We start from the raw sequence: 22124 nt of genomic DNA, 5'->3' as shown, positions 1-22124 counted from the left end.
TCTTCCAAGGAGCAAGCATCTTTTCATTTCATGGCTGCAGTCACCATCTGCAGTGATTTTGGAGCCCAAGAAAATAAAATCTGTCACAGTTTCTATTGTTTCCCCATCTATTTCCCATGAAGTGATGGGACCAGATGCCATGATCTTAGTTTTCTGAATGTTGACTTTTAAGCCAACTTTTTCAGTCTTCTCTTTCACTTTCATCAAGAGGCTCTTTAGTTCTTCTTTGATTTCTGCCATAAAGGGTGGTACATCTGCATATCTGAGGTTATTGATAGTTTTCCAGCAACCTTGATTCCAGATTGCACTCTATCCAGTCTGGCATTTCTCATGATGTACTCTGCATATAAGTTAAATAAGCAGGGTGACAATATACAGCCTTGACATACTCCTTTTCCTATTTGGAACCAGTCTGTTGTTCCATGTCCAGTTCTAACTGTTGCTTCCTGACCTGCATACAGGTTTCTCCAGAGGCAGGTCAGGTGGTCTGGTATTCCCACCTCTTTCAGAATTTTCCACAGTTGATTGTGATCCACACAGTCAAAGGCTTTGGCATAGTCAATAAAGCAGAAATAGATGTTTTTCTGGAACTCTCTTGCTTTTTTGATGATCCAACAGATGTTGGCAATTTGATTTCTGGTTTCTCTGCCTTTTCTAAATCCAGCATGAACATCTGGAAGTTCACAGTTCACATGCTGTTGAAGCCTGGCTTGGACAATTTTGATCGTTACTTTGCTAGCATGCGAGAGGAGTGCAATCGTGCGGTACTTTGAACTTTCTTTGGCATTGCCTTTCTTTGGGATTGGAATGAAAACTGACATTTTCCAGTCCTGTGGCCACTGCTGAGTTTTCCAAATTTGCTGGCAGATTGAGTGAAGTGCTTTCACAGCATCATCTTTTAGGATTTGGAATAGCTCAACTGGAATTCCATCACCTCCACTAGCTTTGTTCTTAGTGATGCTTCCTAAGGCCCACTTGACTTTGTACTCCAAGATGTCTGGCTGTAGGTGAGTGATCACACCATCGTGGTTATCTGGGTCATGAAGATCTTTTTTGTATAGTTCTTCTGTGTATTCTTGCCACCTCTCCTTAGTATCTTCTGCTTCTGCTTCTCCTTTGCCTTTAGCTTCTCTTCTTTTCTCAGATATTTGTGAGGCCTCCTCAGAGGACCATTTTGCCTTTTTGCATTTCTTTTTCTTGGGGATGGTCTTGCCCACGGCCTCCTGTAACAATGTCACAAACCTCTGTCTGTAGTTCTTCAGGCACTCTGTCTATCAGATCTAATCCCTTGAATCTGTCTGTCACTTCCACTGTATAATTGCAAGGGATTTGATTTAGATCATACCTGAATGGTCTAGTAGATTTCCCTAGAAATTTCCCTAAGAAGATACTTACACTGTTTATATATTCAGTCAATTCATATAAATATGGTAACAATAAGAATAACATCTATAGACATGATGCCACTGGTGCATTGGTTACTCACAAAATCTGCATGGAATTGCTCACTTTCTCTATGGCTTATCATTGTCATGATAAATTATACTACTAATGGTGACTTTATTCACATTTCACAAGCTGTTCAAAGACTATCAAAACAGTAGTTTCCAGGGAAACCTGGAGTCAAGCTTAATTGCAAAAATAATCAGTATAGCAGAAATGTATTATTTGATATGAATTCATCTGTAGAGGCCAAATCACTTCATGAAATCTTTATTTTTTTTAATTAATTTATTTTAGTTGGAGGCTAATTATTTTACAATATTGTAGTGGGTTTTGCCGTACACTGATATGAATCAGCCATGGGTTTACATGTGTTCCCCACCCTGAACCCTCCTCCCACCTCCCTGCCCATCCCATCCATCTGGGTCATCCCAGTGCACCAGCCATGAAATCTTTACACTATATAAACAGTAATACCTAACATACACAGTGTTTCAAGGCATACTTAGCTGGCTTTCTCTAGTCTAACCCACCTTGTTCTCTCTCTATATATATCTTTCTGCCCTCAGTTTGGAAGCTGGTGAAAAAAACCTAGGGAAATTGTGCCACGACCTGGAGGCCTGTGGCCACAGGACACAAAATTATCTTTACCTTTTCCTTTTGTCTCCTTGGCCATCAATGAATCATGTTCAATCTTTGCACATAGTATCTCTTGCACTTGTCCTTTCTTCTCCATTCTTGTTCACATCTATGGGCTTATGGACTCATAATTAGATTACTACAATAACTATCTAACTGGCTTCCACATGTCCATCTCTCTTGGACTCAAAAGCTTATGGCAGCAATATAAAAGATTACATTCATAAAAGTAATGTTTAGTCAAGTAATATCTCCATTCAAAAACCTTGACTGGTTTCCGTTTCTTGAGTAAAGTCCAAATGCTATTATCCTGGTATTAAAGGCCTTCCAAAATCCAGGTGTGAATTTTCTTTCTAGATTCAGAATCCATTACTCCCTTGAACAAAACTGGCCTCTTCACCATCCCCTGAACTTTTACAGATTATTTCTGCACCTTTGCTTGTGACAGTCCTCCTGCCTAGAATAGCTTCTCACCTTTGAAAGCCTGTTCAAGGCTTTCCTTTCTCCATGAAGTCATCCCTGAACATTAAAACTCACAGTAGCTTCTCATCCCTTGAATATGATATGAGTTATGGACAGCGTCATTCATTTGGCAGTTCTCATAGACAACTTATCTTGTCTTATACTGTTAATTCTTGTATCATTTATTTTTGTGTCTATCTTGCCTCCTCAACTAGACTGCAACTTCCTTGAGGGCAGGGGTCATTTGTTATACTTTTTAAAATGATCCACGGGGCACAATGCCATGCTGGGGGATAAGATAGGGACTGGTCATTGACAAAAGATTACTCAAGTTTCCCTAAGATGCCTCATTCTCAAAGGGCAGCACTCTCTCTGGGTGATGATTTTTTACACATATGTGCCAAATAGAATAGTTTTAAAGGTGAAACTAGCTCTTCACATTACTCCAAGATATTAAGGAATTACAGACTGCTTCTGGAATTTCTGAATTCCTTATTAAAATACAAAATTAACCTTTCATAAGTAATTTAATGTTCCCCTGAAAGCTTAAAAATGAAATGTAAAGAAAAATGGCCAAGCCAGGTGCATAATAAGCTCTAAGATTTATTTAATTACAGCGTATTTAAAAAGCCAAAGCTCCATGCAATCCACTTATATTTCAGTGTCTGTTTTTTCCTTTTTTGTCTATAAAATAGGATAAACTACATATGAAAAATAAATCTAGGACTTAATGTTTACATGAAAGGCAGCCAAAATTTTATGGATAGTTCAAGGTAAAAATGTCCTTCACATCTTGGTTTCTCCTGAATTATTTAGTTAATCTGAGGTTTCTTCATAGTTAGAGATGCAATCCTTAGCCAGCAGCTGCTAAATACGTGGTGGTTATGGATACTGACCCAAGAAATGCTGTGATCATCAAGTTCTATCAAAATCCTTATTAACCTTGTAAACTGAAGAAAGTCATCATTACAAAATCCCTACCCTCAGATTCTGCTGCTAAAACTTGGAAGTAACTGCAAATCTCAGAGATGTTTGTTTAGCTTTATGGACAGCCTCAGCTGATGAAGCTTTGGCAACAAAGGCTGCTTGCTAGGCAAACACAGGCCACAAAGGAATCCCTCGCCTTCTATGTTAGAGAGACCACTGACTGGAATACCTAGCATCATTGGATCAAAGCTTGAAGGACTGGTAAGCCTGGTATTTCTATATATATCCTTTCTTTGTGAAAATTTCTTTGTTTACATAATGCTTTTGTTTCCTTTAGCTCAGTCTAGACCATTGGTAGGCAAGGTTTCAAATTATCTCCTCAGTTGGAAGTATCCATGTTTCGTGAAAAATTTATCAGTTTTTTTCTCCAAGGACTAGTATAATAATGAATTTAGCTTCCTGTCAAGAAAAACGCTAAGTTCAAAGTATTATTTCCTTCACTTCTAATTACAAAGAAGTTTTACCTTTTGAGTGCCATTATACCATTTTACACAGTGCCATTAATATTTTAAGTAACAAGTAAGCAAATCAAATTAAGGTTTCGAGCGCTACTTCTCAGTATATTGATTTACCTAAAAAAGTACAAACTAAGCACAGTGGTGCAATTTTCCAGGCACTTTCAAGTTTCTTAAATATTTACAAATATGTAAGCACCCTGTATGTCAGGAGGAAACACTCTGTGTATAACAAATCTTTAAATTTTTAACATTTGCACAGCTCCGAATATTCCTGAGAAAGTTCAGTCTTGTTGTCACTTGACATCTGCATGTCCTCATATTTCAGCAGTGTATCTTGGGGAACCATAACTTCGGTCACTCGATGTACCACTAATCGCACAAAATACATGTAATGTGTTGCTCATCCAGGGAGAATGCATTGGGTCTTCTTGTATAATCTAAAACGAAAGAAATGGCATGTTTATCACTAAGCAAAATAGCCATGGCCAAAAAAGGTATGTGTATATGAAATCACAGGCATATTCCAATTTATCACTGACATTTAGCTATTTAAAATGATGTAAAGCAGAAAGAGCAAAGAAAAACATTACCGACTCAAGTCCTCAAAGCTGTATTACAAAGGCAGCATATCAAAAAAGCAGAAAAGATCCGGTTACTCATTAAGAAAAACAAAAGGTTGTAAAATGCAAAATGTAACAGAAAGTGAGAGGTAATAAAATGTTTAAAAAATTTTTTTAATACATGGTCAGAAAAGAGCCTCAACAGTGAACTTTTTGATATGAGTTTATAGATCTTCTTTTTTTTTAATTTAATTTAATTTTATTTTTAAACCTGAAACACTGTATCATCTTCTAAGAGTGGTTCTCAAGTTCACTTGGGGGCTATTCAATATGCAGATACCCATGCCCCTTTCCTGGAGACTTGGGAAATAATTTTAAGTGAAGAGAAGAAAATAAGTCAATATTTCCAAATATACACCATAATTATGTAAACTCATTGGTGCAAAAAAGATTTTTAATGAAGAACTTCACAAATATATTAATAATTTTATAACCTATAAGCATAGAAACATATATATATTCATAATAGTATAGACATTTTAAAAATTATCCATTTTGTGTGATCAAAGGCAACAGATATCTCATGCATGGATTAGATGAAGGAATAACATACCAACCTATTTACTGAACAATCCCAACTTAGCTTTCAAGCTTTCAAGACTAGGTTCTCAAGTTAGCTTTGAAACTTCAGTAGGAAGCCTGAAAATGGCTTCTGGTGGCAGTAATGGGTCATCTCATTTGTGTTGCTACAAATCACGTCTTTATTATAAAGTCTATAATAGAAGATTTTCCTCTTATAAAAACTTGAAGAAGTTATAAAAGGACTTCATATTTTGATATAGTGTAACAGATAACACTGAAAAGGGCCGAGGAATATCCAGCCCATATCTTTTTGTCAAGTCATCATTTATGGAGCTAAACAGATAATTGACATTTCAATGCACAGCTATATTTTATCCTATTTTATATTATTATATTTACCTTTTGGAAATAATAAATCTCAAATTTTGTGACTAAAATAGTTATTTTATATGGGACTGTAATTGGAAATATTGATTTATAAAACTTCACTAAAAACTCAATATTTGCCTAAACTAAGGTACACCTAAATATGATACATCATGACCAGATAGCTTTCATAAATATAAACCAATATAAAGCAAGATTTTCTTGGTTAGCTATAAATATATATATAATATATAAGATAGAAGAATACATAACATATAATGTATAATATATAATATCAAGGGTCTAAAATGTGGTCTCTAGAACTAAATATAATAGTCATGGATTATAGAAATTAAGTGAGAAAGACAGGTGGGAAATATGACAGGAGATTCATAAAACCCAAGTTTCTGGGTGTTAAAAAACAGCCAAGGAACTTCCCTGGTGGTCCAGAGGATGGGACTCTATGCTCAGGGGGTAGTAGGAACAGCCCCTGCTCGGGGACCTGGATCCCACATGCCACAGCTAAGACATGGTGCAGCCAAATATATTTTTAAAAGAGAGAGAGAGAGATAAGAGGCTCAAACTGGAGTCACTTGTGCTAAACCCACATCACCTGAGTTATAATATATGGCCTACTTGTAGTTTTAGGCTTTTCCAGGCATCATGAGAAACGCTGGGCTGGAAGAAGCACAAACTGGAATCAAGATTGCCAGGAGAAATATCAATAACCTCAGATATGCAGATGACACCACCCTTATGGCAGAAAGTGAAGAGGAACTCAAAAGCCTCTTGATGAAGGTGAAAGAGGAGAGTGAAAAAGTTGGCTTAAAGCTCAACATTCAGAAAATGAAGATCATGGCATCTGGTCCCATCACTTCATGGGAAATAGATGGGGAAACAGTGGAAACAGTGTCAGACTTCATTTTTCTGGGCTCCAAAATCACTGCAGATGGTGACTGCAGCCAGGAAATTAAAAGACACTTACTCCTTGGAAGGAAAGTTATGACCAACCTAGATAGCATATTCAAAAGCAGAGACATTACTTTGCCAACAAAGGTCCGTCTAGTCAAGGCTATGGTTTTTCCAGTGGTCATGTATGGCTGTGAGAGTTGGACTGTGAAGAAAGCTGAGTGCCGAAAAATTGATGCTTTTGAACTGTGGTGTTGGTGAAGACTCTTGAGAGTCCCTTGGACAGCAAGGAGATCCAACCAGTCTATTCTGAAGGAGATCAGCCCTGGGATTTCTTTGGAAGGAATAATGCTGAAGCTGAAACTCCAGTACTTTGGCCACCTCGTGTGAAGAGTTGACTCAGTGGAAAAGACACTGATGCTGGGAGGGATTGGGGGCAGGAGGAGAAGGGGACGACAGAGGATGAGATGGCTGGATGGCATCACTGACTCAATGGACTTGAGTCTGAGTGAACTCCGGGAGTTGGTGATGGACAGGGAGGCCTGGAGTGCTGCGATTCATGGGGTCACAAAGAGTCGGACACGACTGAGCGACTGAACTGAACTGAACTGAATCTTAACTAGTCAAAAAGTACATATATTGCTGTCAAGTTTGGAATGTCCTGGTCAGCACTAGTGAGGTAATCCAACTGACAGACCCTTGCTGTGCTCCAGAGGAAGGTGAGCTTGCCTGAAACAATCAGGTCTCTTTAAGAGTAACTTCCTTGACCTGACTCCTTCTACCTGTAAAAGGCTTCCATTTTCTATGGCTCTTCAGAGCTCCTTTCAGTCTGCTACATGGGATCCTGCTGGACTCGTGAATCACTGAATAAAGCCAAAATCTTTAAAACTGACTCACCTGACTCTGAATAAAAAGCAGAGACATTACTTTGCTGACAAAGGTCCCTATAGTCAAAGCTATGGTTTTTCCAGAGTTGGACCATAAAGAAGGCTAAGTGCCCAAGAATGGACACTTTGAAACTGTGGTGTTGGAGAAGACTCTTGAGAGTCCCTCGGACTGCAAGGAGATCCAACCAGTCCATCCTAAAGGAAATCAGTACTGAATATTCATTGGAAGGGCTGATTCTGAAGCTGAAACTCCAATACTTTGGCCATCTGATGCAAAGAACTGACTCATTGGAAAAAGCCCTGATGCTGGGAAAGACTGAAGGCAAGAGAAGGGGATGACAGAGGATGAAATGGTTGGATAGCATCACTGAATAAGTGGGCATGTGTTTGAGCAAACTCCAGGAGGTGGTGAATGACAGAGAAGCCTGGTGTGTTGCAGTCCATAGGGTTGCAAAGAGTTGGACATGACTGAGCAACTGAACAACCACAGTTGAATTTTGTTTTTTCACAAGGAAAAAAGAACCGTATAGAATCCTCCAAATAACTTGATCATCACAGCAGCAGTAAATTGAATAATTTGCTGTCAATTTGAATAATTTAGAGTTCAAGGCTAGGTCATACAGTTGCATGCAAATTCTATAACTGTAAAATATATTGGCTTAAAATGCTATAATTGTTTTATATTTTTGTAAAGGAGGAGTTTTGCTGTTTTTTCCTATGGACAGATTTCAGGAGCCTAATATAGGAATGACATTTACCAGGATAATTCAGCAGTACTCTGGTTTTAAGGTAAGTAGATCTATAAAAGTCTTAACTACTTAATTATGACAGAATTTGGCTGTCAGTGGTGAGCAGATCTCTGCTTCTATATGTTTCAGATTGTGAACTATATAACTAAGTTAGTTATAACTGACATTAACAGTCAGTCAAACATTAGAATGCTAGGTATTATGAAACGAGAGTTTTGCAGGCTATATGGGTATTAAGACAATTCCTGAATTTTGGAATCTGCTCAGGATATCACCTAAACGATCAGATAGTTGTCCCTCAGTATCCCCAGAGGATTAGTTCCAGGACCACTGTCCCCCTTCCCCCATGGATATTACACTCTGAAGATGCTCAAGTTCCTTATATAAAATCACACAGTATTTGCATATAACTTATGCATATCCTCTCCTGTACTTTAAAATCATCTCTAGATAATGTATAATAGCTAACACAACGTAAATGCTATGTAAATAGCTGCCTACATGCAGGAAATTCAAGTTTTGCTTTTTTGGAACTTTCTGGAAATTTTTTTCAAATATTTTCTATCTGCAATTGTTTGAATCCCTGGATGTGGAAGCTGCGAATATGGAGGGCCAACTGTAACTAGTTTCTTACAGCTAAAACAGGGATATTCATTTAGGGATCTGGCTACTGAGCCAATCATTTCACTTCTCTAGGACCCTTCTTGAGAGACTCTTAGCCATGCTCACAGTAGATCAACTCAGACTTGCACAGCTACTCACTTCTAATGGCACAGTGGTGCACAGAACAAAATAGTTTACTACCTGAACAACTGCTAAAGCAACTGTCAGTAATTGCTTCAAATCTGATTTGCGGTGTAGAACAAGATGGCAGAGGAGTAGGTGGACATGGAGTGCATCTCTCTCCATGGATACATCAGGACTACACATTCAGACACAGAAGTGCTTGCAGAACAGCAGCTGAGAGCAGACGGGAGTACTCGACCACTGGAAAAGAGTATATAGAAGCATGCAAACACTCGGTAGGACAAAGGAACTAGGGGGAAAAACAGGAGTGTTACTAGGACTGGACCTGCCCTCGGTGGGTGCTGGAACCGGAGGTGGGGTCCAATCCCCACATTGGGGCAATTGTCTGGGTCAGAGGAGAAACATTTAAGGCTGAGAATGAAACAGCTGATCTGTGACAGCCTAAATGGAATGAGAATCAGACAGTCCTTGCCACAGCCATACATACCCCGGACAGGGAAGCAGGTCCCCTGCAAGGCACAGCAGCTGGAAGCTGGAGCGCTGGGATTGTGGAGCAATTTCAGGGTGAGGGCTGCTGTTGACTGTGGCAAGACCGACCTAGGAGACGTGAGGCAGGAAATTGTGGTGGAAAGTGCCTGTGGTGGAAAGCCAGGCAGCCATGGAAGCAAGACGATACTGCTGGAGCCATCACCATAGCCTCTATCTCCCCACATGCCAGCACTGGCAGCTGAACAATAGACAGGCTGACCCATCAAAGCCCTGACTGCACTGAACTACAGAGCAGGACCCCATCCAGGGTGTTCCTCGAAGTTACTGATGTGCTGAACTACAGAGTAGGACCCCCACCTAGCGGGGCCTCTCTATGTGCCTGACACACTGAACAACAGCGAAGGACCCCAGGCAAGGGAGATCGCTAAGTGCCTGAATGTGTGGAGCTATAGAGAAACACTAGCCAAAGAGGTCTTCTGATCGGCAGCTACCAGAGGCTCAAAAAAGATTCTGATAGGGCAATAACTCCTACAGCGGAGGCAGTCCGTATCCCTGAACACTTGGTGCCACCATGATCCCTGAAGGCAGCTGCGCCACCTTCATGCTCAACCCTCGCTGGGGCAGAGCTGCCACAGGCAAAAAAAAATCTTGCATCTATGCACATGGGGTTGCTTCGGTTGTGTCCAACTCTGCGACCCTGTGGACTGTGGACTGCCAGGCTTCTCTGTCAGGGGGTTCTCCAGGCAAGAATATTGGAGTGTATTGGCCAATATTGGTTGCCATAACCTTCTAGAGCACTATGTTTATTGCTGCCCTAGCTTCCAACCATCCTGAGTACTTGGTGCTCCCAGAAACCTGTGACCCAAGCAGCTGCACCACCTCTGTAGCTGGCCCTCACTGGGGCAGACCCAAGTCCTCCAGGGCAGCCTCAGGAACAAACCCAAGTGGACAACCCATGTGCAAAGGTGGAAATAAACCACAATTGAAACCCAGGGGCAGTGTGGCTAAGAAAGAAGACCCAAAACCTTCCCACCAGCTGTACAAGCTGCAGATTAAATCCACACGATCAACTAGGCAGACTCTGTGTCTATGGGATATATAAAAGGACATTGAGAGCTCTCACAAAAGAAAATGCACTATTTCTTATAGCTGTGTACATTGGAGAAAATTTTTGAAGAGATTATACTTGAAAATTTTCACAACATGGATAAGGAAATGGTCAATCAAGTTCAAGAGTTGCAAAAAAAGGAAGAAAGAGTTTAACCTTGAAGCCTGGGAAAAGGAGACCTCAAACACAGTAAGTTTAAAAAATTATTGAAAAGGCAGAGAAATACTACACAAATGAAGGAACAAACTAGAAACACAGAAGTCCAAATAAATGAAGAAGAAATAGGCAAACTACCTGAAAAAGAATTCAGAATGATGATAGTACAGATGATCAAAAACCTTGAAAACAGAATGGAGAAAATGCAAGAATCAATTAACAAAGACCTAGAAGAATTAAAGAATAAATATACAGAGACAATACAATTACTGAAATTAAAAGTACTCGAGAAGGAATCAATAGCAGAATATCTGAAGCAGAAGAATGGATGAGTGAGCTGGAAGATAAAATGGTGTCAGATCAGATCAGATCTGTCACTCAGTCGTGTCCGACTCCTTGCGACCCCATGAATCGCAGCACACCAGGCCTCCCTGTCCATCACCAACTCCCGGAGTTCACTCAGATTCACGTCCATCAAGTCAGTGATGCCATCCAACCATCTCATCCTCTGTCGTCCCCTTCTCCTCCTGCCCCCAATCCCTCCCAGCATCAGAGTCTTTTCCAATGAGTCAACTCTTTGCATGAGGTGGCCAAAGTACTGGAGTTTCAGCTTCAGCATCATTCCTTCCAAAGAAATCCCAGGGCTGATGTCCTTCAGAATGGACTGGTTGGATCTCCTTGCTGTCCAAGGGACTCTCAAGAGTCTTCTCCAATACCACAGTTCAAAAGCATCAATTCTTCGGCGCTCAGCCTTCTTCATAGTCCAACTCTCACATCCATACATGACCACAGGAAAAACCATAGCCTTGACTAGACGAAACTTTGTTGGCAAAGTAATGTCTCTGCTTTTGAATATGCTATCTAGGTTGGTCATAACTTTCCTTTCAATGAGTAAGCGTCTTTTAATTTCATGGCTGCAGTCATCTGTCGTGATTTTGGAGCCCAGAAAAATAAAGTCTGACACTGTTTCCAGTGTTTGCCCATCTATTTCCCATGAAGTGGTGGGACCGGATGCCATGATCTTCGTTTTCTGAATGTTGAGCTTTAAGCCAACTTTTTCACTCTCCTCTTTCATTTTCATCAAGAGGCTTTTGAGTTCCTCTTCACTTTCTGCCATAAGGGTGGTGTCATCTGCATATCTGAGGTTATTGATATTTCTCCCGGCAATCTTGATTCCAGCTTGTGTTTCTTCCAGTCCAGGGTTTCTCATGAGGTACTCTGCATATAAGTTAAATAAACAGGGTGACAATATACAGCCTCGACGAACTCCTTTTCCTATTTGGAACCAGTCTGTTGTTCCATGTTCAGTTCTAACTGTTGCTTTCTGACCTGCATACAAAATTCTCAAGAGGCAGATCAGGTGGTCTGGTATTCCCATCTCTTTCAGAATTGTCCACAGTTTATTGTGATGCACACAGTCAAAGGCTTTGGCATAGTCAAAAAAGCAGAAATAGATGTTTTTCTGGAACTCTCTTGCTTTTTCCACGATCCAGCAGATGTTGGCAATTTGATCTCTGGTTCCTCTGCCTTTTCTAAAACCAGCTTGAACATCAGGAAGTTCACGGTTCGCATATTGCTGAAGCCTGGCTTGGAGAATTTTGAGCATTACTTTACTAGCATGTGAGATGAGTGCAATTGTGTGGTAGTTTGAGCATTCTTTGGCATTTCCTTTCTTTGGGATTGGAATGAAAACTGACCTTTTCCAGTCCTGTGGCCACTGCTGAGTTTTCCAAATTTGCTGGCATATTGAGTGCAGCACTTTCACAGCATCATCTTTCAGGATTTGGAATAGCTCAACTGGAATTCCATCACCTCCACTAGCTTTGTTCGTAGTGATGCTTTTTAAGGCCCACTTGACCTCACATTCCAGGATGTCTGGCTCTAGGTCAACTGCTAAAAGCAGAATAAAGTAAAAAGAATGAAAAGAACTGAGGATAGTCTCAGAGACCTCTGGGACAATATTAAACTCACCAATATTCGAATTATAGGGGCCCTAGAAGAAGAAGAGACAAAGAAAGGGTATAAGAAAATTTTTGAAGAGATTATATTTGAAAATTTCCCCAACATGGAAAAGGAAATGGTCAATCAAGTCCAAGAGTTGCAAAGAGTCCCATAAAGCATAAACCCAAGGAGAACACACCAAGACACATCCTAATCAAACTAACAAAGACTAAACACAAAGAAAGAATATTAAAAGCAACACGAGAAAAGCAACAAGTAACATACAGGAAAACCCCATATGTTTAACAGCTGATTGGTTAGCAGAAACTGAAGGCCAGAAGAGAATGGCAGGATATATTTAAAGTACTGAAATCGAAAAATCTACAACCAAGATTCCTCTACCTGGCAAGGATCTCATTCAAATTTGATGGAGAAATCAAAAACTTTTCAAACAAGCGAAAGTTAAGAGAATTCAGTACCACCAAACAAGCTTTACAACAAATGTTAAAGGACTATATAGTCAGGAAACACAAGAGAAGGAAAAGTTCTACAAAAGAAACACCAAACAATTAAGACAATGGCATTAGGAATATATCAATAATTACTGTAAGTGCAAACGGATTAACTGCTCCAACCAAAAGACACAGACTAGCTGAATGGATACAAAAACAAGACCTATGTATATGCTGTCTACAAGAAACCCACTTCAGACCTAAAGACACATATAGACTGAAAGTGAGAGGATGGAAAAGTGTATTCAATGCAAATGGAAAGCAAAAGAAAGCTGGGGTAGCAATCCTCATATCAGACAAAGTAGACCTTAAAGTAAAGAATATTATAAGAGATAAGGATGGACTCTACATAATGATCAAGGGATCAATCCAAGGGGAAGACATAACAATTGTAAATATCTATGCACCCAACATAGGAGCACCTCAATACATAAGACAAGCACTAGCAGACATAAAAGGAGAAATTGACAGTAACACAATAAGTAGGAGACTTTAACACCCCACTCACACCAATGGAAAGATCATCAAAACAGAAAATTAATAATGAAATACAAGTCTTAAATGATCCATTAGATGAGATGGATCTCATAGACATCTTCAGGACATTCTAGCCACATACAGAAGGATACACCTTCTTCTCAAGTACCTTTGGAACATTCTCAAGGATAGACCACATCTTGGGTGACAAATGAAGCCTCAGTAAATTGAAGAAAATTGAAATCATATCAAGCATCTTTTCCAACCAGAATGCTATGAGACTAGATATCAAGTATGAGGAAAAAAATGTAAAAAGCACAAACACATGGAGATTAAACAGTACATTTTAAAATAACAAACAGATTACTGAACAAATCAAAAGGGATATCAAAAAATTCCTAGAAACAAGTGACAATAAAAACACGGCAAGTCAAAACCCATGGGATGCAGCAAATGCAGTTCTAAGAGGTAAGTTTATAGTAATACAATCCTACATCAAGAAACAAGAAAAACATCAAGTAGACAACCCAACTTTACACCTAAAATGTAAAAAGAAGAAGAAAAAAAATTGTAGAAGGAAAGAAATCATCAAGATCTGAACAGAAATAAATGAAAAAGAAATGAAAGAAGCAATAGTAAAGATTAATAAAATGAAAAGCTGGTTCTTTGAGAAGATAAAATTGACAAACCATTAGGCAGACTCATCAAGAAAAAAAGAGAGAAGAATCAAATCAACAAAGTTAGAAATAAAAAAGGAGAGGTTACAACAGACAATGCAGAAATACAGAGGATTATAAGAGAGTATTATGAACAATTATATAGCAAGAAAATGGATAACCTGGAAGAAATGGACAGATTCTTAGAAAAGTTTAGTCTTCAAAGACTGAATAAGGAAGAAATAGAAATTATGAACAACCCAATTACAAGCACTGAAATTGAAGCTGTGATCAAATTTCTCCCAAAATAACAAAAGCCCAGGACCAGATGGCTTCACAGGAGAATTGTGTCAAACATTTAGAGAAGAGCTAATGGCTATCCTTCTAAAACTCTTTCAAAAAACTGCAAAGGAAGAAAAACTTCCAAAGAAATTCTATGAGACCGCCATCACCCTCATACCAAAACCAGATAGAGACAACACAAAAAAGAAAACTACAGGTCAATATCACTGATGAACATAGACGCAAATATCCTCAACAAAATTTTATCAACCAGAATTCAACAACACATTAAAAAGCTCATGCACCATGATCAAGTTGAGTTTATTCCAGGGATGCAAGGTTAGTCAATATACACAGATCAATCGATGTGATACACCATATTAACAAATTGAAAGATAAAAAACCACATGATAATCTCAATAGGTGCAGAAAAATCATTTGACAAAATCCAGCACCCATTTATGATTAAAACTCTTCAAAAAATGTAATCAATACTGTGAAAATGACTATACTACCAAATGCAATCTACAGATTCAATGTGATCCCTATCAAATTACCAATGGCATTTTTCACAGAACTAAAACAAAAAAATTCACAATTCATATGGAAACACAAAAGACCCCGAATAGCCAAAGCAGTCTTGAGAAAGAAGATTGGAGCTGGAGGAATTGACTTTCCTGATTTTAGATTATACTACAAAGCTACAGTCATCAATATAGTATGGTACTGGCACAAAAACAGAAATATTCACCTATGGAACAAGATAGAAAGCCCAGAGATAAACTCAAGCACCTATGGATACCTTAGTTTTGACAAAGGAGGCAAAAATATACAATGGGGCAAAGAGAGTCTCTTCAATAAATGGTCCTGGGAAAACTGGACAGCTACATGTAAAAGAATGAAATTAGAACACTTCCTAACACTGTACACAGATAAACTCAAAATGGATTAAAGATCTAAATGTAAGACCAGAAACTATAAAACTTTTAGGGGAAAATATAGGCAGAACACTCAGTGATGTAAATCAAAGCAACATCCTCTATGACCCACCTCCTCAGTTCAGTTCAGTTCAGTTGCTCAGTCGTGTCCGACTCTTTGCAACCCCATGAATCGCAGCACACCAGGCCTCCCTGTCCATCACCAACTCCCGGAGTTCACTCAGACTCACGTCCATTGAGTCAGTGGTGCGATCCAGCCATCTCATCCTCTGTCGTCCCCTTCTCCTCCTGCTCCCAATCCCTCCCAGCATCAGAGTCTTTTCCAATGAGTCAACTCTTCGCATGAGGTGGCCAAAGTACTGGAGTTTCAGCTTTAGCATCATTCCTTCCAAAGAAATCCTAGGGCTGATCTCCTTCAGAATGGACTGGTTGGATCTCCTTGCAGTCCAAGGGACTCTCAAGAGTCTTCTCCGACACTACAGTTCAAAAGCATCAATTCTTAGAGCAATAGAAATAACAAGAAACGTAAACAAGTGGGACCTGATTAAACTTAATAGCTTTATCACAGCAAAGGAAACTATAAGCAAGGTGAAAAGACAACCCTCAGAATGGGAGGAAACAATAGCAAATGAAACAACTGACAAAGGATTAATTTCCAAAATATGCAAGTAGCTCATACAAGTCAATACCAGGAAAATCAAACAACCCAATCAAAAGGTGGCAAAAAGACCTAAACTGACATTTCTCCAAAGAAGACATACAGATGGCTAACAAACACATGAAAATGAGCTCAACATCACTCATTATTAGAGAAATGCAAATCAAAACTACAATGCAGTATCATCTCACTCCAGTCAGAATGGCCACTGTCAAAAAGTCTACAAACAATAAATGCTGGAGAGGGTGTAGAGAAAAGGGAACGCTCTTGCACTGTTGGTGGCAATGTAAATTGATACAGCCGCTATGGAAGATGGTATGGAGGTTCCTTAAAAACCTAGGAATAAAACCACCATATGACCCAGCAATCCCACTCTTAGGCATATACCCTGAGGAAACCAAAATTGAAAAAGACATATGTATCCCATTGTTCATTGCAGCACTGTTTACAATATCTAGAACATGGAAGCAACCTGGATGTCCATCAACAGATGAATGGATAAAGAAGTTGTCATACATATACACAGCCATACAAAGGAACATATTTGAGTCAGTTCTGATGTGGTGGATGAACCTAGAGCCTATTATACAGAGTGAAGTCAGTCAGAAAGAGAAAGTTAAATATCATATACTGATGCATATATACCGAATCTAAAAGTTGGTACTGAAGAATTTATTTGCAAGACAGCAATGGAGAAACAGACATAAAGAAAAGACTTATGGACATGGGGAGAGGGGAGGAGAGGGGAGATGTATGGAGAGAGTAACATGGAAACTTACATTACCACATGTAAAATAGATAGCCAAGGAAATTTGCTGTATCTCTCAGGAAACTCAAACAGGCGCTCTGTATCAACCTAGAGGGGCAGAATGGGGAGGGAGATGGGAGGGAGGTTCAAGAGGGAGGAATATATGTATAGCTATGGTTGATTCCGGAGAAGGCAATGGCAACCCACTCCTGTATTCTTGCCTGGAAAATCCCATGGACGGGGGAGCCTGGTAGGCAGCAGTCCATGGGGTCGCTAAGAGTCAGACACGACTGAGCAACTTCACTTTCACTTTTCACTTTCACGCATTGGAGAAGGAAATGGCAACCCACTCCTGCATTCTTGCCTGGAGAATCCCGGGGACGGGGGATCCTCTGGGCTGCCGTCTATGGGGTCGCATAGAGTCGGACACGAGTGAAGCAACTTAGCAGCAGCAGCATGGTTGGTTCATGTCGATGTTTGACAGAAAAGAACAAAATTCTGTAAGGCAATTATCTTTCAATTAAAAAATAAATTTTAAAAACTCTAATTTTCATTACATCATTTAATGGTTAAAGAATATACAAACAAATTTTAAAATAACAGACTTGATTTCAATGTAACACCATTTCAAATTAATTGGTTTGCTAAGTAACACTTTAGGGACCCCAGATCATGTTTTCCTTCTCAATCACTCTAATACTTGCCTGTTCATGAATAATGTCAGACAATTCTTTCTCCATGTCTCTGAAATTTGACGTGAGCTCTTCTTCATGGTATTCAATCTGATCCTCTTTCATTAACCACTCATTTAGTTCCAGTGCAATGCTGCATGCTTGGATGAACTTCCTGTAGATGAAGATCAAAGATAAAGTTTTTGTTACTTATTATGCAAAAGTCTCACTGACCATTTAATATTTACTTTAACCATGGTTTGCCTAGAAGGAAGATTAGAATCCCATATTTTCTTACTGTGGTTTTGCTAATGCCATCTCCTAATCTGAAATATCTTTTCTTTTCCATCTTTGCTTCTGGTTTCTTATCTCTTTCAAAACCTAGCTCAAAATATATACCCTTCAGGAAGCCTACCTGCTCAGTCATTTACTTGATATGGTATCAGCTATGCTTGTGCTCACAGTAATTTATATCTGTAGATAATGCCATTTATTCAAAAAAAGCTAATTTGGGGCTATGTACCCAGTACAGTGCTGGGTATTATAGGCATGAAGTATCTGCCCTGGGTTGGTAAGAGTGGCGACAGGGAGTTGATGACTTATCATAAGAATATCTTTCCATTATTTCATATATGTATGTTTAATATGCATAATTAGAATGCAAAACTTAGGGGACAAAGTACCTCACTGACCATTTGTTCTGTATCCCTATGATAGCAACTAGTAGAATCTTTTTGTACATGCCAGGCATTAATATGGAGAAGGCAATGGCACCCCACTCCAGTGCTCTTGCCTGGAAAATCCCATGGATTGAGGAGCCTGGTGGGCTGAAGTCCATGGGGTCACTAAGAGTCAAACACGGCTGAGTGACTTCACTTTCACTTTTCACTTTCATGCACTGGAGAAGGAAATGCCAACCCACTCCAGTGTTCTTGCCTGGAGAATCCCAGGGACGGGGGAGCCTGGTGGGCTTCCGTCTATGGGGTCGCACAGAGTCGGACACGACTGAAGCGACTTAGCAGCAGCAGCAGCAGGCATTAATAAATATTGAATGAATGACTACTGGTTGCTCTGTAACCTGAAATAGCTGATAATACAGAGATAGGAAAAATAAATGAAGTAAGTTGGGAGCAAATGAGTGGAAGTTCTCTTTCTACTCAGTCTGCTTTACTCGTCTCTCCCTCTTATTCTGAATGTAAACTCTTTTATACACAAAACAGATTTTTTCTACTGCGTGACCATTCAAACATGCCTAGGCTTAGAGGGACTCTCAGTCCAGAGATGATATCGTATGCCCTAGACGGGCAGAATCCAAGTGGAACTAAGGATACAAGTAAGCCTATCCAACCCTTCCTACCCTAAATGATCTGGAAAAGCTGTGACATGAGGTCAGTCAGGCAAAGGAGGAAATCATGCAACGAATGTAGGCTTCTGTTTGTGTCACAATATCCAGAGCAATGAAGTGGTTGCCATATTTAATGCCTTGGGTCACTAGGAGATTGTTACAGTTCTGCAGCAAGAAAGAGACCACACATTTCCTCACTACCTAAAATACCATTAGAAGGTAACTTAAACGTTATAAAAGGGAATCGATAATTTTTTAGAGGGACATAATTTGGTGAATATTTTGGTTTCACTTAAGAAGACAATGGAGGGAAAAAAAAATAGTGGTCTGATCTGAAAACTACAAAGCACTTACCTAAACATGTCTTTCAACTCATTTACTTTTTTGGGCGGATACTTGCTAGCTTGACTGTCATTTAAGACAGCCCTTGCATATGCCAATGGACCTGCATTTACCTAAATTATAAAAGGAGAAAAATGAGAGTTGTCAGAATGTAATTAGAAAGTAATTTTTGCATTTCTCTTTTTAAAAAGAATACCATATTAAAGATCCATACCTGAGAAACATACTTACTATCTTATTATAAATTTATTTGAAAAAGATTAACTTAAGCAAATCATCTGCCAAAATTATACTCTAACAAGGTCATTAACACTTTCTGCTATCTAAATATAGGACTTGGCTCTAGTCAGAGGGATTTATGTTAAAGGTCTCTGACATAACAAAAAATTTATAGAAACTGAACATAATGTCTTTATTAAATTAATAAAAAACGTTGAGGTTTTTGCACCCAGTCAGAGTATAAGACAATTACAATTACTATCTTACAATTACTAGCTTGTTCTGTGCCCTTATGAAAGTGAGAGGAACAAGAAACGTTTACTACATGGTTAGCAACCAACATACCTGCACTGAAACACAGCCCTGCAATTTAAGTAGGAGCTGAATCATGTGCACGTCAGCAGAAGAGCAAAGCTTTTGCAGCTCTGCAGTTTTATCTTTTATTTCATCAGTGGCAACATCAATTGTCTTTAAATGAATCTGCTGTTCATAGTTTATAGAAATCCTCTTCTTCACATATGGAACCGAGTTTGAAGCTATTTGAAGCTATTAAAGATTAAGATTGACAGATGAGTTTTTAAGATAGTAAATCAAATAGCCAAAATAAAAAAGAAAATCTATCGTGCTTAATTCTCCCCATGTTTTCTCTGGAAAATCCCTTAGAGACCAAATAGGTGCCTTATTACTTCAGGACTGAAGGAGAAATTCTCTGTGAGACGACTCAGACTAAGCATGAATTACATGCTTACATATGGGAAAGTAATGGTTTATAACATAGCATGTTTGTGTAAGTGAGCGACTGAACAGCAGAACAATAAACAATTAAAATTTCAATTACATTTTCCTGCTGACCAGCTGCTGCTTGTATGTATCAAAAAAGATCATGTCAAACAAAGAAGTTATGCCAAGTCCTACTTACTAGTCAAGATTGTATGGCGTTTGCACTGTTCCTCTATACAGCCTTGCTTTTTGCCTGACAATGTATAAGGAGCCTCAAAAACAAACCTGTTGATATTATGGTTTCTTTCAAACTCAGTTTTTCTTTCTGTGAGTTCTTCATCATCAAAGTAGGGCTTCACATAAGTGACTTGGATATGAGCATATTTGGGATCAAGCTCTTTGACATTTACCTGGAAAGTAAGAATGTTTTGTGTTTTATTCAACAGGAGGGAAAACAGGGTACAGGTAAGCTACTAACACCTCTGAGATCAACTGAGGAACAGTGTCATTGAATAATACACTGTGAGATGAATACACACTTGGAAGAGGTCTTTGCTCTTTCTTCAAGGATTGTCTCCTGATTATTAAGAAGTTACAGAAGCCTATTTGGAGATTACAGAAATGTAGACAGAAAAAATTGCAATGCTACCACTCAGCAATGACCATCATTTACATTCTCATATATTTCCTTGTAATCTTTTTTCTATGCATATATATTTATTTACAAACCAAGATCATGCTGAGCATTGCTTTATCACTTGCTGTTTTTTAATTTTTATTTTTATTTGCTTTTATGTTACATTCAATTTCTTTTTTTAAATTTTTATTCATTTTGATTTAAAATTTTTTTAATATAAATTTATTTGATTTTAATTCGAGGTTAATTACTTTACAGTACTGTACTGGTTTGGCCATACATTGACTTGAATCCACCACGGTTGTACATGTGTTCCCCATATATTAAATGGCTAACTGCACATTTGAATTCCACCTCCAAAAATACCTATTAGAGAGAGGATTCTCAGAAGATGGCAGAGCACCAGACATCTATCTTCTTATAGAGACAATAGTTACACCATCATTACCTAACTGATGGAGCAATTTTGGAACTCTGGAGTCTGTTGAAGACTTGCAACTTCCAGGGGAAGACTTGGACAGAAAATTACCTTAAATCTGATTTTGTTCAATTTTAACTCTGGGCACAATGGCAGCAACCCATACCTCATCCCTCAAGTACTATGGCAGATAGCTGTGTGCATATTCCTAGAACAGCTTGTAGGAGCCAGGATGAACAAAGACCCTGTCTTTCAAATATTGTGAATCTGTGCTATGACTGCTGATTGCTGCTTCTGATCACGGGGGACAGTCAAAGAGGCTGTGGCCATTTTTATACCATCTCTTCCCTTTGTTGCAATGCCCTCCCCCTCTGGCTAAAGTGACTTTCAGGGGATTTAACAGACCAGCACCTTTCCTCTCCTCTTCATTTTCGTCTCCATCCACTCTTAGGAGCTGGACATCCAATACTAGACGGTTCAAAGGTAACTGCATAAATGAGCGTGACTAGAAAGCCACTGCGCATGCTCAGGGGAAGGCACAGGCTCAGAAAAGACTTGCTGCTGCTGCTGCTGCTGCTGCTGCTGTTAAGTCACTTCAGTCGTGTCCGACTCTGTGCGACCCCATAGATGGCAGCTAGACGGCAGCCCATCAGGCTCCCCCGTCCCTGGGATTCTCCAGGCAAAAGTACTGGAGTGGGTTGCCATTTCCTTCTCCAATGCATGAAAGTGAAAAGTGAAAATGAAGTCGCTCAGTCGTGTCCAACTCTTAGTGACCCCATGGACTGCAGCCTACCAGGCTCCTCCGTCCATGGGATTTTCCAGGCAAGAGTACTGGAGTGGGATGCCATTGCCTTCTCCGCAGAAAAGACTTGAGAAGATCCCATATTTACACGTCAGGCTGATTCTTGGGACAGACACAGCTTACAACAATTAAAAACAACAACAAAACCCAGGAAACTCTGGGACAGGGACAGAATCTGATTTCCAGAGAGATCACAATATTAAATTCAAATGTCCA

The 22124-nt window shown here is 39.3% G+C and overlaps 1 protein-coding gene across 1 annotated transcript in view; it reads right to left on the bottom strand.

Annotated features, from left to right (window-relative positions):
• Positions 1–3127: 3127 nt before the first annotated feature.
• DOCK11 (dedicator of cytokinesis 11) overlaps positions 3128–22124 on the bottom strand; it is a 509230-nt gene continuing 490233 nt past the window's right edge. The window contains 5 exon segments of the mRNA XM_045164356.1: positions 3128–4426; positions 17459–17600; positions 19125–19225; positions 19677–19867; positions 20251–20461. Coding sequence (XP_045020291.1) covers positions 4304–4426; positions 17459–17600; positions 19125–19225; positions 19677–19867; positions 20251–20461 — 768 coding nt within the window. The 3' untranslated portion in view covers positions 3128–4303.

Source organism: Bubalus bubalis, chromosome X, assembly GCF_019923935.1.
Source record: "Bubalus bubalis isolate 160015118507 breed Murrah chromosome X, NDDB_SH_1, whole genome shotgun sequence".
NCBI classification, from domain to species: domain Eukaryota; kingdom Metazoa; phylum Chordata; class Mammalia; order Artiodactyla; family Bovidae; genus Bubalus; species Bubalus bubalis.
Note: the sequence above shows the minus strand (reverse complement) of the source record. Positions and strands in the feature narration are given on the sequence as shown.